Source organism: Anneissia japonica, unplaced genomic scaffold (genome assembly GCF_011630105.1).
Source record: "Anneissia japonica isolate Jap-2015-1 unplaced genomic scaffold, ASM1163010v1 scaffold2692_len624387_cov171, whole genome shotgun sequence".
Lineage (NCBI taxonomy): Eukaryota > Metazoa > Echinodermata > Crinoidea > Comatulida > Comatulidae > Anneissia > Anneissia japonica.
The window spans coordinates 230,725-248,283 of record NW_022742695.1 but is presented as its reverse complement, the minus strand read 5'-3'; the positions used below and the strand labels follow the sequence as shown (position 1 = coordinate 248,283).

Here is a 17,559-nt window from a genome sequence, read left to right as displayed (position 1 = left end):
ACTTAACGCTGATTAACGCATTCTGGTTATTTCGTTGTCAACAAAGTCTATTTTACGAACCAGTCGAATGAAAATAATACTCAATGAAAATTCGTACTCAACGAAATGAACCAGTCGAATAAGCCCATTATTACGTTTTTTTTTCCTCTGGTATAAAGCGTTAAAAATAATATTTGAATTTGTTTTCTAGAAAAATATGATGAGCATATTGAATTTTTGCTTATGATGGTGAGTATTATGATGGTTTGGCCCGAGCGGGGGGTGGGGGAACTTGTGCCCTCCAGTCTGCTCCCCCACCCACTTAAAATGTTGGAAGAAAAGTAATTATGCGCAAGTTAAAAATCACCTCACCATATAGGCCTATCACCTTATATTGCGCGTTACCTCCCCTTCACATAATAATTTGAAGTATTTACAGAATAAAACAAATATCATGTTAATTTTTTACGGCTTTTTTTTTTTTTTTATTCCAATATTCCGGTTCAAAAAAAGGTTAGGCCTATTTTATGTCACATATATCACAGGCTACTGCTCAAATTTGGATGTAAACTAGGGGTGGAGGGAGAGGGAGACACTGACAAAGACAGCATAAAGAAGAGCCGGGGTAAATACAGAATTTGGGGAGGCTAATGTAAAGAGTTTATTATCTTCCAACGAGACACGTGTAACAAAAAAAGTTGTCACGAGGTAAAGATCTGAATGCGGTATCTGTTGATTGGATGACATCTTAATTCATATTTAAAGTGCTGTCAGGCAGTAGCGTATCTAGTGAAGTACGCGTGGGGCGCATCCCCTCCCTAAAAACCTCCACCAGTTTCCCCTTATTTTCCCTTCAGTTTCCCCTCCCCAGTTCCTCCATTGAAACCTTTGAAGAAAAATAATCACGCTCAGTTACATAAATCACATCATATCACCATATTTTGCAAGCTAGCGCCCCCTCATTTAATCATCTCCCCCTATCACCCCCTCCCCATTTCGAGACTCCTAGAGACGCCACTGTTTTCAGCTAGAGTACCAGTATTATCTTAAACCAGGTGATGACGACACGTTTCAGTTTGTATACGGTAACAAATTGTATGCGTTTATTGCACCAGTAGAGTATAATGTACGCCGTGGATAGGCGGAATTATCTGTCGACATCACGCAAATCCGAGGTGTTGATTTGTGGAGCTGGATAGACCCTGACCTTAAAACCTCATTGTTGTCTTAATGTACAGTAGGCCTACTACAGAAAAAAAAATCATTTCCATGATAATACGCCGTATGATGTGCCAAGTTAAAGCACATTGACTTATCGCAGACGTGACCTCAGCCATAAACAACACCAGCGTAAACTTTGACCATAGCCTACCTCTGAGAATCTTTACGCCTAGGTTGACTGCTGCCACGCCTTCTAGCATCTCGTCTACACATGACTCAACTGAATTTAGAAGTTGCTTGTGAGGCCTAGCCATTACTTCTTGTCCGTGTGAACGCCGTCTAAGTGACAAGTCTGCAAAGAGAAAACATAACATAAACCATGAACCTAAACTTAGCTAGGTCACCTTCAATGTAACATCGATTTGTTCTCTAAGTAGAACTATGATATTTGATTTTGTAATCAGTAGGCGTAACTACTTCTGATAACGTATTATTGGTGATCATCGTAATCTTGTATTCCTGATGTGACGACTAGGTCTGATCGATCAGCAGTACCCGAGATCGATGTTGATTTTTGGTGGCTATCTAACAACACGATGTAGATGTAGTAGATTTTTAAAGGTTCAGTCAAAACCCCCTTTTACAGAGGATTTGCCTAGCTATCTCACCCCATAAACTCTATTAATCCCAGTGGTGACGTTTTTTTTTTCTTTTCTTCATTATTGCTTTTGTAGTAAAATAGCCTATTCTGATTTTTAAACTAAAATGTACCTCTAAGCCTCTAAACCCCACTTGACTCTTATGTGACGTCCCTTAACCCAATTCTCAAAATGCAATACCCCCACCTCCCCCATTTTTCGTTGATGCTGACTACAGCAAAACACGCTTGTTACTACAGAAACATGTGTGACCCTTGATTCATTAAAATCAGCTTCATATACTACCCTTGAAATTTTAATTTACCAATATTTTATTTGCATTTATATTTTAGAATGTGATCGGTAAGTATTGATATTAATCACCTCCACCAAGGAGGTTACGAGTATTCACTGCTGTCTGTCTGTCTGTTTGTTAACAAGATTACGCAAAAGCTAATGAATGGATTATCATAAAATCTAGTGGAATAGTACATATATAATCAAAGAAACGGGCACCGTTCAATTTCTGGAAGAAAAGGTCAAAGGACAAGGTCAAGATTACAAAAATTCGGGGTTCTTTTTTTACCTTCGAGCAAAAAAGAAAAAAAATGGAATCGGTTATAAATTATAATTATTATTATCATTTATCATAATTATCATAATTACCATCATCATCATCATCACTATTATTATTATTATTATTATTATTATTATTATTATTATTAATATTATTGTACACGAATAGACGTTATATTTCCTTAGCTAAGAAACAGCAATATCCTAAGGGCACATAGAAAATTATAAAATTAGATAAGGCCAAAAAAAATATATATATACTTGTTTATCGTCACACCCTCAGAAATTTTCAGGGGCGGGGGGGCGGATTTTTTTATCATTTTTTTTTTTTTTTTGCTGGCCCAGGCCAAGCCTAGGAGGCTAGGCCCCTAATAATGTGTAGGCTTCTTAGGCCTAGAGATTTCAAAAACTGCATTGGTGCCAAGCCAAATCTTTTACAAAGGCCATAACAGACACTAAATTTTACATAAAAGATTTGTTTGTACAATATTTATTTTAATAAGCATTGTGATTCCGTAGGCTAACTGCTGCAGTGCTAGGCTAGGCCTAGGCCAGGTAGGCCTAGCCATACTTACTACTAGCAAGGGGTCTAGGCCTAGTTAGGTAGTACTTAGGCTAGGCCTAAAACATCTGCCAATTGAAGCGTAGGTCGTAACCTATTATTTTTCTTCATAGTACTTTATTATTATCATATTTAAAACATTGTTTATTATCTAAGAAGAACCAAATAAAACATATACGCCTACGATCAAATTGTCCGCGATTTCTGTCAACAAGCACACATGTGTGAGGAATCTATTTTTATCTATTTTTTTTTTTTTTTGCAGAAAAAGAAAACACACTTGGTGGCGCACTTCACATCTGGTTCCCTGTGCTGAAGATGAAAAAAACGATCGTTTTTCCTCTATTATCGGCATTTTTTAGTCGATTTTCAGCACTTTTTAACCAAAAAAAAAAATAAAAAAAGAGAGGCGGCTAGAAAATCAGGGTCGGGCGGTGACGCTAAATATTTGGCCCGTAATAGTAAATATTGTATAAAAACTGGTTTAATTTTATAGTTTTTTAAGGAAAATGTATTTGAAGTCACAAAATTGCATAGTTATTTTTATGCTGTTGAAGTAATTGATGCGACAAAAAATAAAAAAAAATTTTCCGCATCAGTATTTTCCGAAATTTTTAACTCGGGCGGGAGTGATAATCTAATAAATGTTTGCTATTTGCCCTAAACTCAAATCCTTGATAATTTAACCAAAAGGACATAAGTTGATAATTATAAAAACAAAAATGATAATTTAGGAGGAGGGGGAGAACCACACACCTTAAAAATAGAAATAATAAGATTTAATTGTAAACGTGTGTTGGATTGACAACAACCCATTAGGTATAGGCCTATAAATAATATTAATTGATATTACATAAAAGTAATGAAGATGTTGATGATGATGATTATTATCATTTATGATGTTTATAATTTTTGATGTTGATTATAATGATGATGATGATGATGATGATGATGATGATGATGATGATGATTATGATATTTTCCATTATGATGCTGCTGATGATTATGACGGTCATGATGATGAGTGTGATGATTTTGACGGCGACAAAATTAGGATGATGATGATGAGATTAGACGTCCATGCGCCAAGTTGGCCAAACTCTCTCGATCTACGTCTCTAATAAGAAAATAAACACAGCGCCCTCTTATCCTTTCTGTTGAATTTGTTGTGAAAAATGGCAGCATCTGTGCTGAAAAACGTGGTAAGAAGAGTAGAAAGACTAAGCCGAGCGGGTACCCAAGCCGAGGCTAACTAGATCTAGGGGCTTAGGCCCTAGTTATTATTTTGCAATTATATCTGATTACCCATTGTTTTCCTTTAAACTTGTATTTAAGCCCAAGTACAGAATTAGGTTCAGAGCCCTGTGTTAGTAGGCCAAGCTACTGGCTGCTGCGGTAGGGCGGCGTACCTAACTAGCGGCTAGCCTAGCTAGGTCTAACCCTCTACTCTAGGTAGTAGGCCTACCCTGGTAGGGTAGGTAGGCTTAGCCGGCCCAGGCAACTGCTTTAGTATAGAGGCTGGGCCTTTTTTTTCTTTGGCAGGCCTACTAGAGTATTAACAGTAGCTAACTGTAGAAAAAGGCCTTACCTACCTCCTAGGGCTAGGCCAATTAGTGGCTGTTAGTCGGAGCAGCGTTCTTCCTTTGGCTGGGCTCTGGGTGGATGAACTTCCTTCACGTCTAAAGTTTGCCGACAATGTGGGTTGAACAAGACCAATACTGCATGCAACAGTGGACTGAATCCAATGTCATGTGCGTAAAAATAACTTAACCGTGTGGTAATTTTCAATGTGTTTCAGAGTCTGTAGTCCTGCAGTACTGTACAGTATTTCCTTAAGCTTTGTCTACACTATCAAATTTCATCAAAAAAAGTGTCACATAAAATGTGATGGAACATAGAGTTGAACACATTCAACTTTTTTTGATACAATTTGATAATGATGTCATCGTACCCATATATGGGCACATCACATTTTTTTTCACAAAATTTGATAGTGTAGACAAAGCTTTAAATCATTGAGATTCTCGAAAGTTCTCCCCCCCCCCCCAACTTCCTGAGCCAATGGGTGACCAGAGGCCATTATTATGGGATTATTATGTGGTTTATAAAATGGTAACCATAGTGCTGTTATTAATAGAAACTTGCATAAACCATATTATATTTACAGAAGCTTTATTTTATTTTATTTCAGATCCTCAGGCCACAGAATTGGATTGTCAAAAGCAATCCATTCTATGCTCTTACACGTCCTTTCTGTTCTGCTCATAGACCAGGAGAAATGACATCATCTGATGAAGAGCGCCCTCACATGCTGCATGCAGTGTGGAGGATTAGAGGTCTGAATCGCAGACCTTATTGGGAAAGAAAACTTTGCGAAAAACTTGGTCTACACTATGTAAGCAAAACCATTTTTTAAGTTCGTTTTACCTTTGTTTTAGTACAATAATAAATTCAGCTTTTTAGCCTACAGTAATTAGGAAATTAGGGCTTTAATTGAATGATTTAAGCGATTAGGTAAATAATTATTGACATTTTGGTACATTAAGCACTAGCAGGATGTGTTTTCCCTGTTACACCCACATTTTAAATTTACAGACATTTTTTTTTTATTTGACCTATTTGTCAATATAATTAGTTTATGATCTTAAACTTGAATAAAGTTGAAGAGAAAAAAGATGCAGGATTTCATGCTAATCTTTTACAGTTTTTTTTGTAAATAATAAACTAGAAATGTTTGCAATTCTAAGCCTTAAGAATTATTCAATGAAATAATTAAATCATTTAATTTTGGTACAATTATCAAAATCAGGAGTAAAATATAGAGGTCAACCGATATTGATTTAAGGTCAGTTTATATGCAATGATTTACCTACTTTAATACCTAAATAGACCTTTTCTGGAGTGTCAATCAAACTGAACAACTGACCAATCACAACAGAGCCAGGTGAGCGTCTTAAAAATCAAAGAGGCGGGGTTATAGAAAGATCCATTATCCATGATATGGCTTTATTCCAATGGAAAGTACCAAAGTATATGAAATTCTGTTAGTACACAATTGATACATAATTAGGCGAAAAAATCTATTTCTTGCCCAAGCCTGACTAAAACCAAAAGTCTGTAATGTAAATCTTTGTTTTTACAGTGGACCTGGAGATTTGGTGATTACTTCCAGTCCCGGGTTCAAGTTCAGTTTCTCTCATGGTAACATGATTGTTTTTCACGCAACCAGAACAACTCCCCTCCCTAAGCCTTGTTATGATACTTAGTTTGTGAATACCATCTTGGTGGTGTGTTTTCCTATGATAGGGATTGCCTCTTGAAAAGTGATTATGTTCGCCATTGGCACTTGTAGACTTGACACTTGTGCCTTTAGAAGAAATATTTTGAAATTTAAAAAATATCTATCCACTTTAATGACATTAATTGATCTGACCCTAGATTTTATTGTATTTTTTTTGTTGGCCATATATGAGTTTCCTGTAGCTACACTTCATTAAGTGTACCTTGATTATTACGACTCTTTGTCATCTTATGTTAATTGAATTCATCAATTGCTATTAAGCAGTTTATTGTACTTCCTTTACCAATGAAAGATTAACAAAAATGCCATGTTTAAATCAAAATGACCTCTAGAAGCTGGCCTAGGAATCCTTGTTTCCCTTCCCTACCCCTCCCCAAAAAAAATGAAAACATAGATCATCATATATTTTTTTTAAAATAAATTACATATTAAGTTGTTAATTTATTTGTACTGTAAATGTTGGTCGAATAACGACGGCATTAAATTACAACACTGAATTATTTAAATTTATATAAAAATGCAATTTTAATTATAATTTTATGAAACTTGAGATCTAAGCTGATAGTTCTCTTCCTAACAAACAAACAACACTTTTTTGTGTAAATAAAAGTTGTCCCCCAACAACCAGAAGTTTGCACTGAAACAATGTGTTCACACTTTCAAACGTTGTGACAAATAACATCCTATATATGGGCACATCACACAAATTTGTCACATAAACTGCATAAAGATATATTTGAAAAATGGAAACTTGTTGCACTCAAAAGTGAATTTGACTCAAGTTGTCTCCTTGTTGAATGTCACTGTTGCCTAGCAATCAGGAAATGTGACAAACTGTTCCAGATGACAGCCTCGCTGCTGTATCCTCTACATTATTACATTAGCGGCATAAATGTTGCCTTTCAAAGAAACCAAGCAAACATACTCATACTATGCTTCCTGTATTGTCACATAATATAAGCATTGTGCTCACATACTGTAGATTGCTTCTTAAGTACTGTACTGTATATTAGGCAAGATTTAACACCCCCCCCCCCTTGACACACACACACATTTCTCTCAGATTCACTTACTGGAAGTATATTATTTATTGAGATATTGACTCCTTAAAAAGAAACAAAAATAAAAGCTGAATTTTTTGGCTAAATTTTGTTCTGACCACCCTCACTAAAATGCCCATATCTCGGAACAACTTGGAACTAAGTTCAAATTTCAGATTTGTTCATATGAATGATTGGGAAATATTTGATAAAAATTTGAAATGAATCTGAGACAAAAGTGGGGTGGCCATTGGTTGATTTGAGGTAGAATGACCCTCACACTGTCTTTGCGTTAATAGTGATATTGTCGAAGGTTTACTGATAGTACAAAAAACCCGAAACAGAAATTTGTTTAGATAAAATTCATGTTTGAATTGAACCAAAACCAAACAAACAATTAAAACTGCATTTTATTCTATTCTGTGTGTGCTCATTTACTATAGTTTGTTTCTCTTTAATAATGGTTACATACCTATTTATATTTCGTATTTGTAATTTGGAGTATGAAAAATAATATGGGGGAAAACCACAACTACATTAGATGCTAAATGATCCTCCCAGACTGTGAAAAAAATTCTTTTTCAAATCAGTGTTGCCCGATTAATGAAGTGATTGACTTCTTTTAGCATGGGGGATCCAGGGTTCCCCAACAAAGAGTCCTCAACCCCATCCCCGGACAATTTCTTGGTACCTCCAATGCTGCAAGTGTTTGTTGAGTGTTTATTTACTAAAAATATTATCTGAACTCATTGTTGCCATAGTACTACCAACAGGTAATATTTTTGTTGAACACTAGTAATATGCTTATTTCCCAGGTCGCCTGGAGTTTTTAGAAAACATGTGTAGTTGGTTACAGTCTTTGTTCCTATGAGGTACACCTAAGTTGTTTAGTGACATGTGAATCATCATGTAGGAACTGCCATATGCTACATGTTGTAGGGCATTTTGGTTGACGTAATTCAACAAACGTAATTGATTCAAGGGCTGGATGCAGGTTTTTTTTTTTGTTTTTTTTTGTTTTTTTGTAGTTGGTTGGGGATTGGGGTGTGTGTGTTAAAATCTTGGAGCTATAGTATAAAAGGGTGGGGCATTGAGTGGGCCCAGGAAGCTATACTGGCTTTTCAGCTATTCTAATATATTTACTAATTTCAAAGAGAGAGGGGAGTGGGGGAGTGCTGGTTTAACCACCCCTATCCGCTACTAGACTTCATTTGATTAAATGAACTGACTGTAACTTGATAGACTCAATCCAACTTAAATGATCAAACACCATCCCCCTTCCAATCCCACCTTCATTTTAGAGAAGCTTATTTATAAAAAGTGGACAACATATTCGGGGTAGAGTTGAATAACTTGGTGGTTAATATGCTTGCCTTCTAATTCCAGGGTCTTGGGTTCAACTTTTTTCAAGACAAAACGCAACTCCACTCGGTAAGGCTCATAAAGACACTTCGCTGATAAAGCATCACCTTATTATATTTATTTAAGAGGGCCCCTGATTATCAGCTGGCATTCTAGGATATGCTGAAAGGGTCAATATCTATAAATATGGTTTTTTTTTTTTTTAAATGTAGGGAGCTGACACTTTCCATTTATTTTAATTTTCAGAGATTTCAAGCAGTGGTTCACAAGAACACTCCGCAGGTTAATATCCTCTTAAGCAAAGTTCGACACCTGATTCGCATCAAACCGGTCATCCTCAGGGATGGCGTACCGGAAGACTCAGACTTTGAAAATTCCTTACTGAAATGGAACGGAGAATTCATAATCAGGAAGAAGGTTGAACCGACCAATCATAACACACAACCGTCATTGCCAAGTGGAACAGACTCTACGACAGCGACCGTGAATTCAAGGTGATGGAAAATTTCTGTGGGGCAAGAGTAGCTTACTGCGATTGTAAACAATAACAACTGACGTATCACGGAATGTTAATATCGTCTATCAGCGTCTGATACCTGTGAGCCGTGGAGATTTGAATTGTTGTATTGGGACAGATTATCATGAATGTTATAGATATTACTTGACAGTAATGCCAAAAGAAAACAATGCTGTTTATAAACTTCGATGAAGAACAGATTTTGATATTTAATCAGAATTTGATAATACTGTAAGTCCTTGAATTGAAGCCCTGGTCTTCTTATTTATGTGAACTTTGGATGGGCTTCTTTTTAAGGCTGCAAAGTACAGAAGGGGGCTTCTTTTCAAAACAAATGCTGTAAATTTTGGGAATTTGTATTGTAAAACATCAATCTGTATCATGGAGTGTATTAATTGGCATTAAATCACGTAAACTCCTTTATAAACCAAGCATGTTTTTAATTTATTTTGTTGTTTGAAATTCATGTAATGTATATGCACTGTACTCAAAAAGAAGCATATGTTAGGTTGAAAGGAAGCGCATGGACTAATTTTGCAAACTAAAGAGGGGGAGCTTCAATTAGAGATGGGCTTCTTTTGAGATTAAGACCATTGGGCTTCAATTCGAGGTTTTAGACAGTTTGGGGATGAGCATTTGTGTGTTGAAAAATTTATGAGCAATTCATTAAATGGGAAATGTACTTTATAAAAACAAACCTTCTGTTTTAATTATGTGTTCTTGTAAAAGAATAAATGTTACTTTTCTCGGAATGTATTAACACGTTGGCTGCTAGCAAATAGTATTCTCGGCCCACAGGATGTTGCTAAGGGTGCCAGGGACGACTATACTCGTTAAAATCGGGGTAACATTCTAGCGTTTATTACTGCTTTATTATACATTGTAGAACCACAGACTTAGCGGCTGGTAGTTCGAGGAAGATACACCTAAACGATAACGTACAAATGACAAGTATGTTTGTTGTGTTATGTTGCCGGCAGTGCACAAGTGGGGGCGCCCTTTCAATATATACCAACCCATGCAAAAAGCAGACAAGAAAATTTGCACTTGGCATAGTCAGTTGTCACAGTGCCGCTGACGTCCCCTACTATTTTCCCGCCAGTTTATTAGACACATCACTTTGATGATATATGATTAGATAAGATTTCAAAAAAGTATGTACTGTATATGTAAACTTGTTTTGGCACACTGGAAGGAACCTTAAAAAAAGGTGTGGCAGTCACTGTGTTAATGATTTAATTGATATATATTTACCATATTTATTTGAATAAACTCCCGGTGTTGAATTTATTCTATCTTGATGCGACCCTGTTTCAATTTCATTTCAATATTTATTTGCTCCGGAGCCATCAATGAACTATTATGCCTAGGGATTTTTTTTATGAAGAAAGGTTGAAATCGATCTGTTTAATAGATTAATAAGTATATATATCAGTTAATAAGTATCTAATCAAAATTGCTGATTTTGTCCTACCACCCTGACCGGAACTGTTGTAGGGCCTTGCTGAAGAATTTCCAGTGGGAGTGGCAGCTTTTCCCAATGGGGGAGTCCTCCCCCCCCCCACTGGAGCCACCCCTGGGCCTACTGTAATACAATATAACAACAACAAAAATATATGAGTAATGCAATTATCAACGTGAAATTCAAAAAAAATAATTCAATTGAAATTTAAAAAAATAAAAAAATCAAACATTGATCAGGAATTAATTGTGTAAAATAACACAATTTCCCCTTCCTCCGCCTTCCCTCTCCCCTGCCCAGTCTTGTTTTTTTTTTCTGAACATAATTACTAATAACGATTTATTATTAGTGTCCGAAGCTCCAATCACACTTCCACTTTAAGGTTTTAACTTGGGGAAAGATATTATGCTCTTCTATGTATCTGGTGGAGTTGCATTGAGTCTTGTAACATATATCCCAGACTTCAATCCAGAACACTGTGTTCTGCAAGGCATGCATCTCAACCACTAAGCTTCAGTCTAACTTACTGATAGAAGGATCTGCTTAAGAGCTGATACTTTTAGCAATAGGCCTAGACAGCAGGGCAACATATAAAATCCTATTGTTTAGTTGTATTGCAAGCTATAAAACAATACATGTTCTAATAATATTTTCTGCAATGAACCTTACCGAAGTGCCAATTAAACAACTGACCAATCAGAACAGTACAAAAACCACGTATTTACGCTACAGTTTTGTGAGACCTTAGAAACAATATCCAGGAAAGGTTCACAATGGCTCTTGTCAATCGACTGCTTTACTCAAACTTGTTGATGTACTGTACTTATTTTTAATGATTGTGTTATCACTGGGTATTCATACTATTTTTTTCTTGTTTTTGGATCTTTATAACCATTTATAACCCAGTGAACTATTCCTCGAACCCCCGCCTCTTTGATAGTGTTGTTATTATAAGGGTAAAAAAACGACTGCGTAAACTACGCAAACACACGCGAGTTTGTGGGCCAACATGTACGTGTGGTTTGTGGGACAAGCGCGTATTCATGGCCCATGTTCTGATTGGTCGGCTGTTAAGTTTGCTTGACACTCCGGGAATGGTCGTTACCATAATATATTTATGACGAATACACGCAATTGATTAATGATTAAAGCACCCCTAAACAGTGGCGTCGCCAACGTTAGGTAGGGGGTTGAAAAATCGTCCCCGTCGGACAGGTTTGAAACTCCGCCGTTCACCGGTACGACGAGGTGGCTGGACAACAAATTATTTTTATTGTGATTTCAGTTCTTAATAGTTTGACGTGGTCTAACTAAGGCATAATTGTGGGTATCCTAAACCATAAAATGTCTCCCTCATTACCCTCACAATCGGATTTTCAACCCTGACAGGAGCTCTAGACTACCGGCAAATTTCTGAAGCCACGGCTGCGCCGAAGACAAGGTGCTTGAACGAATACCTATTGAGGTTACAACAAACATTGACAGCATGCGTCACTGACAGGTGAGACACATTTTATATTATTTACTCAGTAACCAAGCAAGGATGTGTGAGTGACTGCATACGGTAACGACTTCCATCTACCGAGCAACGACCACGTCCATAAGGTTACCGGGAAATGGCCACGGACGGTTACTATTTGTATGGCCAATGACCTATAATCTCATTAAAATGTACACCAATAAATAATACAAATGCGTACGAATAGATTTTATTTCTTTATAAACTACAAAAAGAAAATATAATTTGGAGAAAATTGGAAAAAAAAGTATCGCTGTGGTGTTGGTGAAGATTTATTTAAGACCCACCTTATAACTCGAAACTCTTCTGGACTGGCGGTTTTTTTTTAATAGTTTTGATAAGACAAAACTATTTCAAATTAGAACTGTATTGATATAATTATATTTGTTGGATTGTATTTAGATTTGATTGGATTAAGTGTGAACACAAAGGAAAATTTCACGAAGACTTATTTCCAGTTGGTATTTCTAGTGGTGATCTGTACATCCAGAACAATCCCCTCTTGTCCGAAGATGGCGCCAGGGGTGTGTGGAGGTTAGGGGATTTTTCCTCACCGTCGGACAGGCCTGGACCCTCTGTCGTCAGACGCCACGACGAGGTCATCCGATCAAAAATAAAAAAGACAATAATTTTTCTATCCAAATAACGTTACTTAAAGCACAATTTGGACCATACTAAGCCATAAAAAACTCACCCTGAACCCTACCATGAATTTTTTACTCCGAAACCCCGATTGAGGGTCTAGTCGGCCCTTTGGTTCGGACACCTCCCTCGGATATGTCGGACCCCTTGTCGGCAAATTTAACAGAATTTTGGTCAAAACAACGATGGCGTAGGGATTTAAGATTTAAAATTAGCATTGTTAAAAAAAAAAAAATCAAGCACTGATTAGTCTGACCAATTATTACCACTTTCTACCTACCATATTGCGGGAAAAGACGATTATAGAAATAGAATATTCGTTGCTTTTATTGCCATAACAAGATGATTGTATCTAAATGAATAAACTAGAGGAAATATATTGTCTAGACTGGTAACTTTGTTGCGTTGACTTCCCTAAACTGATTACGTACTGTTGTTGATCCAGTACTGTGTTTAAACAAATTCAAAGTTACAATTTCGTCGTCCTCCTTGCTCAAAACATCATTAATTCCCAACCTCAACTGTTTTTCTACCTATGATGTACAATTACACTGATCTCATTTTATATCCATACTTAACTTTTCACAAAATGATTGCATACTGTGTTTCAAAATGGATAATTCAACGTTTTAATTTGTCTATTCACTTACTCAAAAAAATTATTTCCACTATCAAGTTTTTTTCCACTTATTAAACAATATACTGATTTAATTTGCAATATACTGATTTAATTTGCATATTCTTAACTTTTGTTTCAACAGTGGATAATTCGAACTTACAATCTGGATCTATTTATAACTCAACACATCACTACCTTCCAAGCTGAAGTCCAACTATTCAATCTTATTAAAAACCTAACATTGATTAAATGTATTAGCTATAATTGTATATTTATTTTCTCTATATTAGTAGACTCCAAAATCGATTAAATAAACCTTTGAAACTCCCTAAATTGTCATATATTTTTCGGGGGCTTCGCCCTCATGGCACACCTTCGAGAGATCGACCACGCCCACTTTTTTCGTCGGGGACCTCGGACTACCCATCGGGCCATCCTGGAGCCACCACTACTATTAGCCCTTTTAATGCAATATCGTTGAAAAAACATCTTACCCTGTCGTCTTCCTACGAAATTGCTTCAACTATAAGTTTTATTCAAATCATTGACAAAATATTGAGTTTATTTACATTCATAAGAAATTATGCCTTTTACGGAAATCATAGACTAACAAACCAATAGGCTGAATATTTTATTTTATTTAAAGCCATGTTGCTGAAAATATAGATATCATATATTTTATAGTGGGATTCTAATCAAATAAAAGTACTTTTGTTGAAAACAACGAGTTATATGTCAATCTACTAATGTTTCTTGGTATTTGATGGTGTTTAACTGTGTACACATAGAAACAGATTTCTTAAACTTCGTCAACAGGTGTTTAAGAGAACATTCAAGATACAACTACAACTTTCCTATACTTGATTTTACACAACCTCCCTTAACGTTACAAAAAAACTGATTGCACCATTGTTGGTTGGTGTTTGGTGAGACAGTTTAAACAAGGATGTTCAAGAGTGGCCTATTGCATAATAAAGTGACAACTTTTATCCACTAAGCAACGATTACATGTTCAGTTCATCAGGAAATGTCAATGGACGGTCATGACTAACATGACGGAGCATTGACCTAGTCACAATGAAACAAAGGTTTGCATGATCGTCTGCTTAATGGTGATACCTGACCTTTGAGATACCGATGAACCTAAAAGACGGTAGGCCTTGTATTTTAAAACAATAACAACTTTATTCAAAAATTATACATTTGTTGTTTCAGAAAACGCGTAAATAAACATTTAAGGTTATTCTTCTTGAGTTTTCTTCAGTGGAAGTGGATAACGCGTTTAATCCTTTTCCATTTCCTTCAAACGATTCAATGTTTGGATAGAGGATATATTCTATAACAGACAATTAGTCCGGGGGCATATGTCGAAAAATGGGCTCCCGTGGGATTTTTGTGATCATTTTAGTTTTTTGGATGGAATATATACTTTGAAGTATGCTGAATCCAATAAAATGAGTCGCCAATTTTTTTACGTATACACATCTCCTCAGCGAGGCTGGTAAAGATTACCGAGATGTTCCGAGATTTTACAAGGATATTACACGGAGGTACTTTCACACGTGCCGTAAAATGTTACTTTTGGTTACATTTTGTTACTTTTGGTAAGATTTTTGTACGTGTGAATCGGGTATAAGAGCCTGGTTACTAATGTACGCAGCCGATTCTACCTAAGTGATCAGTTTCGGTGACAAATAAAATGCTGATACACGTCTATACTGGTGACAGCACCATTCATCAGTCATCTGATCAGAATCCCCCAATCAGGTTTGGTAACGGCATCATGAAATGGTGATGTCACCGAAACTGATACTTATCAGATCTATGTGTCGAAAAATCCCAATGTGCCATGAACTTAAGCCCTGTCCAAACTATCACATGTCTAAATATGGTCACAATGCCATCACATCATGACCATATATAGGCACATCATGGCTATATATGTGCATATAACATTTTTTTTTTTTTGTAGTCTTGCAGACCTTTTTAATACTTGAACTTATAGTCAGTACGGAGTCACGACACTTCATAATGTATTTAGCACCTATGACTTGCTATTAGCACCTATATTTTGCTAGTCCATGTTCCCCATCGCTTGGAGGGCCACTTGGATAGTAATTTATTTTACTTTTTGGCAATCCCGCCGGCTCTTGGGTGAAACACGAGACTATCTTTTTGTATATTTTATTGTATTTTGTATATGAATAAAGCAAAAATAAATGAAATGAAATAAAATATGTATTGCTGAAACAGTGTAAACATTTAAACAAATGCTGTATACTAAGTTGTATACTGCCTACTCAGCTACTTTATTGTGTACATTCTGTATTTCAAAGACATTCTGGCAATTGACATCATCGCATGCATTAAAAATCGTTTAAAATAATATTTATTGTCCAAATGTAAGCCTTACTGAAAGTTTGTCTTAAGACTCAAACGGAAACTTTACCAACCAAAACAAATTGTACAATTCTTCATAAAGTACACAATCAAGAAGTCAGTAAAAGGAAAAAGCAAATACAAAAAGAACTATGTACTTTGATTAAACACTTTCTAAAAATACATCATTGAATCATTCTTTATTCAAAGCAATACAATTATTTAAAAAAATAAAGAAATATTTACAAAGTTATGATTAATTCAATTTAAAAGTTCGATAAGTAATAAGATTTACAATTTCAAATGATTAAAAATAATTTCATAAAAATGAATAAAAATATTTACATATAGCCTACAAAATTATTAATACAATTTACAATTAAATAATTAATAAGATTTACAATTTAAAATAATGAAAACACACACAATCAATTACATCAATGAAGAAAAGAACCATATCTATGGCAAGAACGATTAAAAATTATAAAATGTAAAGGAACAAAGATATTTTTAAACCTCGTAGTTCGGGAATACACTGTACCAAGACGACATATAAATTGTAAGTACGGTATACATTCTCATTAGCAAATAAAGTCGTTAGTGAGAAAAGTATCTACGACTCGGTTCACACACTTTACTTTGCGTTTCAATTTAAAAAGGTTAACCATTCACCTTAACAAATGACAATACAATTATATGAGTATCTCACTCTTAAGATATTTTTTAATTAGACAATTATGAATGATAGTGCACGTGAACTTATTTGTCAGTTTTGTATGAGAGCATTACACAAAATTACCCCTCTTAGGAAATATTTCGATCAATCAGCAACGACAAAACTTATTTATGCCTTTTTAACATCCCGTTTAGATTACAATCATAGTTGCTTGTATTGTTGTCTCTCTTATATCAGCGTATAACCCCAAAAAATACGACTGCCACGATGACTTAAAAAAGTATCTCTTTGGAGATCCTGTCTTGTCGCCAATACATATAAGTAGAGGTCGTATCATATTGATCTCTATTATTTGCCATGCATCAAGGACTAGTACTGTTTAACATTGAAGGGAGTTAGCCGTTAAACACTGTTGAATAAAAATTTGATGTTCCATCATGTCCTTATTTAAACACTGTATATGTACCTTTGATGATTTATATTATATGTATATATATATATATATATATATATATATATATATATATATATATATATATATATATATATATATAATGTGTATATTTAATATATAATGAACACACATTAAATCGGATACCGCTATGAGCGTAGAATATTCATTTTTTTTCTTATAAATGTATACAAGTACTGTATTAGTGAATAATGGAAATAGTGTTCAAATATAGGAACGATTTTACAATCGTATTATGAAGCATAGGTCATTAACGATTAACGGTCCTGCAACCTCCTGCTATCACGAGGAGCATACATCACGACCGATGAGATATGGTATACAATATTCCAAATTCAAATACAGCACAGCCAAGTACACACTCTGTCACACAACTAATATTCACCCTCAATGGAGCTAATGTATACTAGAGAGAACAGAAATAGTTAGTCGAAATAAAATAAAACTCGTTATTGTGATTCAGTATTTCGATATTTTATCAAATCACCATCAGAAATGGTTGGATTGGATTTATTCGGTGTGAAGACCAAAGATAACTCACGAAGTCCGAAGACATTTCTAGTATGGCCTTTATAGAGGAGGGGGTGATTGGGCAGTACAATGAGACAATCTCCACCTCATTTCTCTAGACTACGGAGATCTATTGGTATATTT

The 17,559-nt window shown here is 35.4% G+C and overlaps 2 protein-coding genes across 3 annotated transcripts in view; one reads left to right on the top strand and one right to left on the bottom strand.

Moving 5' to 3' along the window:
* LOC117119218 (triokinase/FMN cyclase-like) overlaps positions 1–3,140 on the bottom strand; it is a 36,431-nt gene extending 33,291 nt beyond the window's left edge. Inside the window, exons 1-2 of the mRNA XM_033264026.1 lie at positions 3,101–3,140; positions 1,352–1,492 (exon numbers count right to left, since the gene is read on the bottom strand). Of these exons, the coding sequence (XP_033119917.1) occupies positions 1,352–1,454 (103 nt within the window). The 5' untranslated portion in view covers positions 1,455–1,492; positions 3,101–3,140. The remainder of the gene's footprint in view (positions 1–1,351; positions 1,493–3,100) is intronic.
* Positions 3,141–4,054: 914 nt separating this feature from the next.
* Positions 4,055–10,431, top strand: LOC117119234 (39S ribosomal protein L30, mitochondrial-like). Of its 2 annotated transcripts, XM_033264043.1 has the most exons (4): positions 4,055–4,118; positions 5,108–5,311; positions 8,644–8,688; positions 8,866–10,431. In XM_033264043.1, exons 1-4 carry the CDS (start codon positions 4,092–4,094, stop codon positions 9,115–9,117), a joined length of 528 nt encoding a protein of 175 aa, XP_033119934.1. In that variant the 5' UTR covers positions 4,055–4,091; the 3' UTR covers positions 9,118–10,431. The 2 variants fall into 2 exon arrangements, with proteins under 2 accessions (XP_033119934.1, XP_033119935.1); XM_033264044.1 differs by lacking the exon at positions 8,644–8,688.
* The last annotated feature ends 7,128 nt before the right edge of the window (positions 10,432–17,559 follow it).